At 35.3% G+C, this 13,288-nt stretch overlaps 1 protein-coding gene across 2 annotated transcripts in view; it reads right to left on the bottom strand.

The window, feature by feature from the left end:
- The window catches only part of PIK3C2G (phosphatidylinositol-4-phosphate 3-kinase catalytic subunit type 2 gamma), a 327,581-nt gene that overhangs the window by 219,144 nt on the left and 95,149 nt on the right, over nucleotides 1-13,288 (bottom strand). For both annotated transcript variants that reach the window (XM_046012794.1, XM_046012795.1), the window contains 2 exons: nucleotides 13,084-13,198; nucleotides 4,926-5,056 (listed from right to left, as the gene is read on the bottom strand). In XM_046012794.1, coding sequence (XP_045868750.1) covers nucleotides 4,926-5,056; nucleotides 13,084-13,198 — 246 coding nt within the window. The remainder of the gene's footprint in view (nucleotides 1-4,925; nucleotides 5,057-13,083; nucleotides 13,199-13,288) is intronic.

Raw genomic sequence — 13,288 nt, 5'->3', positions numbered from 1 at the left:
TATTTTTGTCTTATACAGTTAATTGCTTTTTAAGAAATTGTTAAATGTGTAAGTAAAAGTCATTTTATTTCCCTATTTTTCCTTTGCAAGGCCTTTCATTTATTCTTATATACTGAGCTTTCTTCTACTTATCCTTTTCTTTCAGCTAGTAATATTTCCTTTAAGACTTCTTTTTTTTAAAAGATTTTATTTATTTATTTGACAGACACAGATAGAGAGAGCACAAGCAGGGGAAGCTGCAGAGAGAGAGGGAGACTGAGCAGGCTCCCTGTTGAGCAGGGAGCCCAATGTCAGGCTTAATCCCAGAACCCTGGGATCAGACCTGACTGAAAGCAGATGCTTAGGCAACTGAGCCACTCAGGCACCCCTCCTTTAAGATTTCTTACAGTACATGGGGCATTTGGGTGACTCAGTGGGTTAACTGTATGCCTTCAGCTCAGGTCATGATCCAGGATAGAGCCCGCGTGACACTCCCGCTGCTGAGCAGGGAGCAGGGAGCAGGGAATATGCTTCTCCCTCTGCTAATGCTTTTTCTCCCTCACTCTCTCCGTCTCTCTCAAATAAATAAATTAAATTTTAAAAAAAATTTTTTCTTACAGTATAGATAAGCTGATCATAAACAAATTCAGCTATGTTTTTTTTTTTTTTCAAAAGATTTTATTTATTTCTTTGATAGACAGAGATTGCAACTAGTCAGAGAGGCAGGCAGGGAGAGAGAGGAGGAAGCAGGCTCCCTGCTGAGCAGAGAGCCAGATGTGGGGCTTGATCCCAGGACCCTGGGATCATGACCTGAGCTGAAGGCAGAGGTTTTAACCCACTGAGCCACCCAGGCGCCCCTCAGCTATGTTTAATTGAAAATATTTTCATTCCACCTTAATTTTTGAAATATAATTTTACTGGTTATAGAATTTTAAGTTGACAGATTTTCTTTTTCCCTTTCTAGACGTAAGATAATATTCTACTGTCTTTTGGCTCCCATTATTTCTGGTGAGAAATCTATAGTTAATATAATAGTTGTTCCCCTGTAGGAATTTATTTTCTCTGATGGTTTAAGAATTTTTATCTTTATGTTTTATTTTTAGAAATTTAACTATAATATGGATATGTGGGTATATCTGAATGCTTGTTTGGGAGTTGCTAAGTTTCTTATATCTGTGGGTTGAAGTTAAAACAAATTTGTAAAATTTTGACTATTTTGACTATTATCACTTAATTTATTTTATTTATTTTATTTTTTTCTTTCCACTCCTGTATGTCCAATACACATATCATCAGTATTGTCTGACAGTTACAAGGATCTTTCAGTATTTTTTTCTGTACTTCAACATGGCTAATTTTCTATTGCCCTTTCTTCAAGCTCATTGTTTCTTTATTATGTAATCTATTAAGCTTTTCAGTTATTTTCAGAAAATTTAGATATTGTATGTGTGTGTTTTTTTTAAAAGACTTTATTTATTTGACAGAGAGTAGAGAGAGAGCATAGCTAAGCAGTGTGGCAGGCAGAGGGAGAGGGAGAAGCAGGCTCTCCACTGAGTAGGGAGCCTGTTGCAGGGCTCAATTCCAGGACCCCAGGAATGACCTGAGCTGAAGACAGAGGCCTAACCAAATGAGCCACTCAGGTGCCCCACATGCTGCGTTTTTCAGCTTTTAAGTTTCCGATTTTATTTACTGAGACTTTGTTTATTCACTAAAATATATGTATATATATAAATAAAATATATAATATATAAAATATATAAAATAAAAAATATATATATATTTTAACATCTATAGATGTCTTTATAATAGTTGTATTGAAATCATTAGCTGCTTGTTTAAAAATATTTGGATTTGTCTCTGTTAACTGTTTCCTCCTATCCCAGGCTATGGTTATATATTCCTGAGTCTTTCTATCTCTAACAATTATTGATTGTATGTTAAATATTTAAAATGTTACATTGCCTGAATTTTGCCATCTTCTGGGTGTTAAATATTTCTTTTTTTTTTTTTTTTTTTTTTTATGTAGGCAGTTTAAGCACTAGCAGATCAGCTTTAGCCTTTTGAAACTTGTTTTTGTATCTTAGGTTGGGCCTAGCATAGTCTTTAATCTTGGGCTAGAAAACACTTACTCTTAATATGCATCTTGCTGATTTCTTTGTTGAACGCTTGGAATGTTCTGGGAGCATTTTTTATTCTTATTGGTCAATATTTCTATGTCTTCCAGTATTGTGCAACCACATCTCCCTGTGGTAGCTCTTTTGGAGGCTTACAAAATCTCTACCTGCTCATGAGTAGTTAAGTACTCAGTTATGTATTTCTGTAGCTCCTTTCCTTCTCTACTATTATGCTCTAGAAATTCCAGCTGCTTCAGCATCATTAAACTCTGATCTCTGCCCACTTTTTTTTTTTTTTTTAATCTCAGCAAGACCACTTCTTTGAATATACCTCCCAGAGCCATGATGTAGAAAGTGCCTTCAGGCTAAAAACCACTTTATTCATGAGCTCACCTCAAGCCCTGTCCAATTTCTGAAAGCATTTGTTTCAAATGTATTTTTCTTGTCTCATATCTTTTAAGCCAGGAGAATTAGTCTAGTAATAGGTGCCTTTCATAGCTAGAAGTGGAAGCATTAATTTCTTTCAAAACAAATGTTTTTCAATCTTTCCTTCTGGAACCTTCCTCATATTAGAAACACTCTTATCTGTCATCAAGTATATTTTTTAAATATTTGCAAATATTATTGGTACATTTTCATTGAAATTCACTTAGTCTGAATTTCCTGACTCTGCTTACATTTGATAAATTTGTAAGAAGAAATAATAATCACTATATAAATGACAAAATATAGTATTTTGAAACAAGTTAATCTGATTCTTTTTTTGAAGTTAATCTGATTCTTACACAAATTTTATCACACTGAAGGCTGTTCTCCATCAATTTCACAATCCAGAATGAAATTCTACTGCACCGAGCTTAATAATTATATTTGAGTAAGTGAAACAGAGGAAAATATTGCTTATTTTATGTACACATTATTCATTTAAATAGAAACTGAGGTATAAAACAAGTTGGGATTCACTGAAGTAAACTTAAAAACAAACTCCTAATTAAAGGAAGTTACTGTCATTATCTGTTGCTTTTGATCTTTTTTGTTTGAATACACTTAAAATTTCAAAGCATGGCACCTTTTTCATATTTTAAAAGAAACCATTACAAATATGTTAGTCTGATATTTGACACACTTGTTATATGTAATGTTTTATATTTTTGAGTAAGTAGTAGAAAAGATGTTTCACTTAGCTGACATCAGTCTAGTACAACGATGGATTATCAAAATGTATCATGAAGACTACAAGAATAGTCCATCATTTACATCCCTTAAGGCAACTTTTTATATCAGATATTATATGAAGAAACTTTATTCATTACAACATTTATTTTACATGTATTATTTATCAGCACAGTGTACAGTACTGGAAATAGAGTGAAAACAAGATAGAGGGGTTCCTTGCTCTCCCAATTCTTACAAATTTACGAGTAAGACAAGAAAAACACATTAACAGACAGGATGATAATAGACTGTGTTAAGTATAATAATAAAAGGTAATAAGACAGAGAGTAAAGAGAACTTCATTAGATAGGGTAGTCAGAGAATATTTCTCTAAGAAGATCACAATTCAGTGAAGACCTGACCTATAGCATGAGAGATTCAGTCATGTGAAGAACTGAAGGAGTATTTCAGGTAGAGGGAACACCAGATGAAAAGACATTGAGATGGGAGAGGGACCAGCACATTTGAACTATATAAAGGAGACTGATGTCACTTCTTGAAGTGAATGAGGAAAAGAGTATTACAAGGTGAAATTAGAGATAAGGGCACTAATAAGATTACCCAAAACAGAACTCTTGATCACACTCAATGCCTCAGTCTGAAATGGCCCAAACTTACTACTTTTCCAGAAAATTACTTTGAACATCTGCCTATTCAATAATTTCAAAACTTTGGATTCTCCATTGACCTAACTTGGTTTTTTGCTTTCTCAGTTGGCCTATCCCCTAGTTACTATTAATCATCAAATCATGCCTTCTCAATTTCCAGAATAGGGCTCCCAAATCCAGACATTTCTACCAATGTCCAGTGCCATTACCCTAGTGTTAGCCACCATGACCTCTTGCTTTAAAAAATTGCATCAACCTTCTTGCTGTATTGCTTCCATTCTTACTTTCTCTCTAATCCATTCTTCAACTTACAGTCCAAGGGCCCACTCAAAGAGATTTTTTAGATCACATGACTCTCTTATTCAATGTATTTATACAATTTCTTATTCTTGGAAAAAAAGGCATTATCATGTTTTATATCTTTTCACAGTATACACATAAAAGTTACTTTCTTAGTTTTATGCTTTTGCATGCTATTAATGAGTACAATCACCTATGGATTAGATATTACCAAGTAGAAAGTACCAATATTGCTAGTTCTTTTATGGCTCTTCCTGGGATTTTATTTTATTCTTCAGAGAATTACTGTTTGACAAAATTTAAGTACTCCTTAGTCACTAACTTAGTGCTATTAAAGATTATTTATATCTATTCTTTTTAAATCTGCCATGAAAATTAAATTTTCCTTTTTTCTACTTACTAAGACAACTTTTTACTCTGTTGACGGATAGTTGAGCAATGGTTTATCACTGTTAAATGCTGATTATATCTAATCAGTCTCTGCTTTATTGTACTGAACAGAATGATTTCCAATCTTTTTATTTGTCCTTTGACTAAAGTCAAACCTACATTGTTAAAAGCAATGGAAAAACAAATCTTTAAAAAAACACACAAAATTACCAATTTAGTTGCTAAACATTAATTGAACAACCAAAAGATGTAACTTCCAGTATAATTGGTGGTGTAAAAACAGTAGGCAAAATTTACTCACAGGACCTGGGTCACTTACAGTAAAGGAGACTGTTTCTGTGAAAGTCTGGCAATGTGTTTTAAACACTCTTTTGGTGGTTCTTCAAGATTATTTCTATTCTCTTCAGAACCAAGTTTCATATACTCCCACTCAGTAGCTGGAAAATCAATCTGAAATAAAGAAATGATTTGCCATGTATTGAATGCCTCAAAATGCATTATTAACTTAATATTCTCTATCTAAGGTTTGTAGAAGCTAAGGGAAAATTCCTGTTTTCTGTGCTCTTTTTTACGTAAAAATAATTTTTAAAAGAATCATTAGGGTTGGGGCACCTGGGTGGCTCACTCAGTTAAGCATCCAACTCTTGATTTTGGCTAATGGATGTGGGATCAAGCCCCACATCAGGCTTGTGCTCAGCACAGTCTGCTTAAGATTATCTCTCTTCATCTCCCTTTTGCCCCTCCCCCTACTTGTGTGCTTTCCATCTCTCTCTAACATAAATAAGTAAAATCGCTTAAAAAAAAAAAGAATCATTAGGGTTTGGACTTGGTATTTAAATATATATAGTGTTCGGCAAATCTTTAATTATTTACATAAATGGTATAAATTAGTAATCTGTAATGTTGTCTGAGGGAAGATGATAAAAATAGCAATATATGAAATTTCATAAATTTAAAAGTTTTATTTTTGTTTAATGCTGAAATTATATCCTTTTTACAGTTCAGTACTAAAATGTCATTATATAATTAAATGATAAAAATTATAGATGGTACTTATACTTTCCTCATGTAAATACCTGAGAAAATAAAGAGTTACTCTATGTTGGTTTATACTTCAGGAAATCTACAGGGCTGTGAACAAATTTGAAGACATGAATTTCTGGTGAAGATTTGTTTAAATGAATAACCAAATACAACATTCTTTTTTCTTGCTCTGTAGTTCAGATTTATAGACAGGGCTAGAATTCAGGCTTCTTTTTATTTTTTGGCAGAATGTGCTTTCCATTAAACCATGTTTCAGCGATGATCTGATTCTAGTAAATAAAAAAAAGTTAACAAAATATACAATTTCAAACTAAGTAAATGAGCTAGTTATTTTAGTGCCCTATATGTGTGTTTAAAGTTATGATACATTTTTTCATATTAAAATACCTAAAATTATTTTTCTCTGCTGAACTATGTTAGTTTGGGATCTTAGAGGAAATTGAGAAACATTATAAGGTACACTGTGTGAGTTAAAGCTTGAAATACAGTTGACTCTATTTGGGTTATTTGCTAGAAAAAAGTTTTAGCAATTTTATAATCTCCAAAATTTGTTGTCACATTTGTTTTTGGTATAATTTTTGTTATACTGTACCACTTAATACTCCAATATGATAAAAGAATTGAGTCATAGAAAAGCAATGTTATAATAAATTTTCCCTCTTGACAGAAAGCTTAGTTTTTGTCCCCTAGAGAGAAGTATTGGCAGGTTATGTTATTCTTTGTGTGCCCAAATACTTTAAACACATGAAACAAAAATACTAAAAATAGTATTCGATGAGCTAGTTCAACTTTATGTTGGTTTTAAGAGCAGGGTACACGAGGAAACTAAAGCTATTGGATGAGAAAAAACAAGTATTCCTGTGCACAAATATATAATAAATTCTTTGATATATTTCACTTATGAATTTTTCATTTCTGATATATGAATGAGGCCCTACACTGACTGCATTATGTCATATGTTATGAGGCTAAAATTACTGATTCCTGGTCCAGTGATAGAAAATACTGGAATTTCTCCCAAATGCCTTTTGTTCTAATTTTTCATGGAAGTGAAGTTCCCACAAAGTAAATGTTATTATATTTGCTCTAGAATTTTTTTTGTGTAACATGCATTATGGAAAATATAAAGAGTATCGCTTTCAAAGAACTTAAAGTCTAATTAAGGAGAAAAATGTATATATTAACAAATATATATAAAGTATGGTAAGTACATATACAAAGCATCCAAAAGCTCTGCTTCAAGTCGGTAATGGCAAAAATGTGACTCTGGCTTGGTTAGTTATAATGACTAAGCAGGCTTGGTTAGTTACAATGACAATCATTGTAACTAACCAAGCCTGCTTTGGTCTCAAAAGTATTTTTAATGGAATGTTCAAGGAGATCTTCTCGAATGTCTCCATTGCATCTGTCATAACACCTATTTATTACATTCCTGCCTCAAGCATTGAGGATAGACTCCTGATTTCAAGAACAACAGCAACAAAAAATTATGAGGCTCTTTTCTTTGAGATGCAAGAAAACATTCAGACCTGATTATCCAACCCTCTAATTCATACCTCCTTATACATCTGAATATTGAATTCTTATGTTCCATTTATGCCTCCTACTTCACTTCCTCTCATCCTTCTCCATTCACACTTGACCACCATGGTTCGTACTGTGACTTCATGACTTGGAATTCTTTGAGAAAGTGGCTGTGAATGTCCCCAGTGTCCAGGACCCACAACCATGCCCAGAGGCCCATGGGCCCAGCATGGGCTCCCATGACTCTATCATCTTGTCAAAGAACACCCCCCTGGACTGTAGATGTATTTTGGATATTATAAGGCACATGAATGTTAGACCATAAGTACTATGGTAGTTCAAGGGAAGGAAGGATGCTTACCAACTAGATGGCAATTGTAGTGAGTCTTAAGGAAGAAACTGTAAAAGAGGGATCCATAAGGCAGTTCTGGAATAATGGGGAAAAAACCCCAAAATCAAAAAACATCTGCTATATTAGGATGCAAAATATGCTGCGTTCTGAACACTTGGTATCAGTAAGACTGTTGCCTCCCCCTAACGTTGTTAATAATGGATACTAAGCATCTAATACAGTGTTAGGTAAAGTAAAATACTCTGGGTGAGTAAGAACTGGTTTAAGAGGAAGGCCACTTAAATAAAAGGAAGAGCCAAACACTCTAGAATCTGGATTCCAATAATTGCAATAAAATGCTAAGTTTAGAAATATCTGTAGGCTGGGTTATTATAGTGATCAGATGTATCGACACATAGCATTGATTTTATAAATACTGTATTTCAGGTACTATGCTAGAAAGTTAGGGATAAAACACCCAATGCCTTCAGTAATAAAGAAGTCAATGGGGGGGTGCCTGGGTGGCTCAGTGGGTTAAAGCCTCTGTCTTCAGCTCAGGTCATGATCCCAGGGTCCTGGGATCGAGCCCCACATCGGGCTCTCTGCTATGCAGGGAGCCTGCTTCCTCCTCTCTCTCTCCCTGCCTCTCTGCCTACTTGTGATTTCTCTCTGCAAATAAATAAAATATTTTAAAAAATGGGATTTTAAGAAGTCAATGGGTAAAAAGTCAGTGAGAAAGAAGTATAAAGTGGTGCATGTGTTGATAAAAATCTTACTGGTTATTGTGTGAATGCAGAGGAAGGTCACTTAACACTGCTTGGGTTGGAAAGAGAGGAGAGCATATGGAAGAGATTCCTAGAGGAGGGCCTGTGGATCCTAAAAGTGAACATTAATTACACAAACAAAATCAGAGAGGAGGGGTAGGTAGTAGACAGTGAAAGGAAGAGGGAGGGCATACTGCAAGCAGGAAACAGTATTTGTAAATGCACATAAGGTAAAATCAGGACAGTGCATGTCAGAAACTACAACATTTTCAAAGTTACTGGAGCTTGAAGTGTCAGACAAGGAGTGGCAAGAGAAACAATGGGAGAGGAGGCATGCTGTAGAGCGTGACCTTAATTCTCTAGGTAGTGCTGAGTTATTGAAGAGTGTAAATAGAGGAGTTGGCAGGTTCAGATTTAAGTTTTAGAAGGATTAAACTTATGGATTTTGGATTATAGAATGACAAAACTAAAGGTTAAAAAAAAACCCAGCTAAACTATTGTGACCTAGGAGGGAATTTCTGAACTAGGGCAGGTGTGGCAAATTGAAAGGGTTACACTTGAGGAACATATGGGAGATAATTGGCAGGATAGAGTACAGACCGAACATGAGTAGGGATAAAGAAGCATGAGGCAAGTGAAATAAGTAGGTGTATGTAGGGGCATGAACAGACATAAATAAATCAGGAGGTGAGAGCAATTTGGAGAGAAAGGTAAGCTCAGTTTGGGATATATTTTCTTTGAAGCTGTCTGTAGAATATCCAGGTGGGAGCTTCATGTGGCTATATTTGTCTGAAGTGTGTAGTGTGAAAGAATCTGAACTAGATGGGGCGCCTGGGTGGTTCAGAAGTAAACCTGGATAGATATTGTGAATAAAACCTTAGAAATGAATGAGATCTAGCAATTCTAGTGCTTAGATATATACATGATATAGATATAGATATAAATATAGATATAGATGATATAGATATCTCCTAGATAAATGAAAACATGTTCCCACACAAACCTGTACACAAATGTTCACAGCAATGCCATTCTCAATAGCCAAAAAGTGGAAACAATGTCAATGCGTATGAACTAATGAACAGATAAAGTATAGTATATCCATTCAATATAATATTATTTAACAATAGAAAAGGAATGAATACTGATATATGCTGTAATGCAGATGAACTTTGAAACATTATCCTAAGTGAAAGAAGCCAGTCACAAATGACCAAGTATTATATGATTTGATCTATATGAAATATGCAGAATAGGTGAATCTATAGAGACAGAAAGTAGATTAGCAGTTTCTTAGAGTTGGAGAAAATGGGAGAGTAGGAAGTGATAGCTAAAAGACATAGGATTTCTATTAGAAGTAAAGAAAATGCTCTAAAATTGATGTTGGTGGTAATTGTATTTCTCTTTGAAAAAAGAAAAAATCCCAAAGCAATTAATTGCACACTTTAAACGGGAAGGTTATAGGGTATGTGAATTCTATCTCAACAAAGTAACAAAGTTTTTTAAAGAAATTCTCCCAGGGAGAGTACATATACTGAGAATAGCAATGGGCAGCAGATGGAACCTTTGAGAACTGTCAACAGGAAGGACTAGCAGAAGGGGAGACTGGGAAGGAAACAGAGAAAGGAGAGGAGAAAAGTGTTCTTTAATGGGAAAGAGAGTGCCAAAAGTTGCAGAGAGCTAGTATGAAGAGAACTAAAACCACCACTGGATAGAGCAACCAAGAATAACAAATAAGCCAGGATATAGTGAATTTAGACATGAAAGAGGAGGTGGGGAAGTAGAGGAATATAGAACAGAACAAGAGCAACATTGACTAAAACTCTGCTTTTAGTTCTTAAATTGTGATAGAACCATGCTACTAGATTATACACAGAGAGAGGTAAGAAGTTGAGGGAGATCCAGGTTAATGAAATCGTGCAATAATCTGTCTCTATTTCTTTTCTTTTCTAAGATTTTATTTGACAGAGAGAGAGAGAGAGCACAAGGAAGGAGGAATGACAGGTAGAGGGAGAGGGAGAAGGAGGCTCCCCACTGAGCAATGAACCCAGTGCTGGGCTGGATGTGGGGCTCGATCCCAGGACCCCGGGATCATGACCTGACCTGAAGGCGAACACTTAACTGACTGAGCCACTCAGCTGTCCCAATCTTTGTCCATTTCTTTTCTTTTTCTTTTTTTTTTTTAAGATTTTATTTATTTATTTGACAGGATGAGAGAGATCACAAGTAGGCAGACAGGCAGGCAGAGAGAGAGGGGGAAGCAGGCTCCCTGTTGAGCAGAGAGCCCAATGTGGGGCTCTATCCCAGGACCATGAGAACACGACCTGAACCGAAGGCAGAGGCTATAACCCACTGAGCCACCCAGGCACAACTTTGTCCATTTCTAAATTCAGATCTACTTCACTCCATCCACAACTTCTGGTTGGCCCTTAAGCCATAAAACCTAAAAAGAAAAAAGTGAGGGTCTTAGAGGATTGAGGTTCTGTGACATATCATATCCCTTCTCACACTAGGGTAGCTACCATGGGGCAGTAACTATCTAATAAAGACAATCAGAAAAGTACAGATCTGAAAGAAGGTGGATAGGCATAGTGTAATCCTTCATTGTAGAGAAGTGAAAATATGCTTGGTGACTTGTTAAAAGTCATAAAGTTTTCTGTTTAAGAGCTAAAACTATAATCCAGATTTGCTAACTCAGAGCCTTTCCCTGATACACATGTCTTTCCCTGATACACATTTTGACTCCTTAACTCAAACACTGGTTACAGAATTTGCTAATTTCCTCACTATAATCTTTAGGCTGAAAGATTCTGCTCTAAATTTAGCTGTATATAATTAGAGCGATATTGGATAGTAAGGTTTTTAACTTTAACAACTCCTATTTTATTCTGTATATTTTATCATCAATTAAAAATATCCTGAGAAGTTTCTTTTTATGTCTATACCATTTGAAATTATTTTGTAAAAATTAGATTATTTAACTTTTGCAAACTGTTGAATGATTTACATTTTTGTGTAAGATAAATTTTTTCTGGAAGATAAATTTGGCTATAGCTCCAGATGTTTAGTAGGAAATCTATGCTGCTATTGAATACTTGAAACTAATCCTCAGATTCCATTTGCCAGGATCTGAGTTCTAAAAGAGTTATTCCTCTCATTTGAGAAGAATCATCTGATAGTCTCTCTTACTTTTTCTATTCCCACTATTGCTGCTAAAGACCCCTTGAATCATGACTTTATATCCTCAAAGCTCAGTCAATGGTCAGACTTGGAAGAGTCTCATCAGCCTGAGGTAGTTTGTATCTCGCAAGCAATAGTCTGTTAAAAAATGCATTTTTAAAAAGATTTTATTGATTGATTGATTGATTGATTAATCATGAATGGGGAAAGGGGCAGAGGGAGAGAGAGAATCTCAGGCAGACTCCATGCTGAGCATGCTGAGCCCAACTTGGAGCTTGATCTTACAACCCTGAAATCATGACCTGAGCTGATGTCAACAGTCAAACACTTAACAACCTGAGCCACCCAGGTGCTCCTGCATTTGTCCTCTTAAAGAAAGGTAGTCATCATGTTACAGTGGAACATCTGCTAAATAATAAGCCATTATATGTTGAGTATCTATGATGTTGTGCCAAGACTGAACCTGAACAAACACTCTTTTTCATCATCACATCTATGAATTAGAAGTTGATCTTTGATTAAGGTTTGGTGAGGACTTCCTCCTTCGCAGTAAAAGTCACATTTTTATTAGTAATATTTTTCTCTTCCAGTTTCAACGTCTTGCTAAACTTTGTCCCTCACCCCAAACATGGAAACTTAAAATCTTAGAGACTCCACTAGCTTTATCTAGAATAGCTTCTACTCAACTGAGGGCAATTTTATATCTAGAGGACATCTGACAATATCTAGAAGCATTTTTTGATTGTCAGAACTAGGCAGGTGTTACTGGCACCTAGTAGGTAGAAGCCAAAGATGCTGCTAAATATCCCACAATGCATTAGACAGCCCCCACAACAAAGAGTTATCTGGTCCAAAATTTCATTAGTGTTGAGGTTGAGAAACCAGTTGTAGAGAGTGCTGCCCTGATAGCACTTCCCAGTTTTTCCCTATAGAGATGGAAATTCCATATTCCCTGCATCTCCACAAATGGGAATGGCCATGCTTCCTGTATCTGATCAATATGATCATTTACAATGATGAACTCCTAAGGAGCTTTCAGCAGAAAGGAACAAAGCCTGGAATCATTAGCCACCTTTTATTCATGATTACAAATCACAGAAAGAAGAGGGGTCTTAAGAGTTAAGAAAGTATGTTGAATGGATTTTGTCTGTGGTTTCTCCTCCACTACTGACCTAATTGCTAGTCATATAGGAAATGTACAATTGAAGGATTTTAAGGGAACATGACACAATGCAGAGGTAGGTGTAAGGTACCAAGTTAATAATATATATCAATGACTGACAACAGAGAGAAAAATGAATCTACATATGAATATACTAATGGCAACACTCCATTTCTTTCCTTCATGATCATGTTTGACAGAGAATGGCTTGAAACTGCTATTATATAAGCTGGGAGGAAAGTGCTTTGAGACCACTGAATACAAAATAAAAGAACTAGAGGCTTTACAAATCCCAGCCAATTGGAGGAAGAGAAGACAATTAAAAAGTGTGATCCTAGAAGAAAATTGTTTCTGTAACTGAGAAGCTACTTATCAACTAATACTTGCTGTGTGAGTGTATATATATATATATATATATATACTTTTTTTCTTTTTTGCCATGTATACTTTAACTTCATAGCCTGACACTTACCTGCAGGATCACTGAAGATGGCAGGCTTATATCCCACACTCCTGGAGCTATCATTTCTATGGGAGGCTCATTCTCTAATGTCATGCTGAATAGCATAGACCCAAGAATGGATTTGCTACAAAAGACAATAGATACAGACACACAGGAGTCACTTCAAGAGGGAAGTTATTATTATCTATAACTGCTTTCTTTTGGAATGTAAAAA

The sequence above is a fragment of the Meles meles genome, chromosome 7 (assembly GCF_922984935.1).
Source record: "Meles meles chromosome 7, mMelMel3.1 paternal haplotype, whole genome shotgun sequence".
Classification (NCBI taxonomy): Eukaryota; Metazoa; Chordata; class Mammalia; order Carnivora; family Mustelidae; genus Meles; species Meles meles.
Note: the sequence above shows the minus strand (reverse complement) of the source record. Positions and strands in the feature narration are given on the sequence as shown.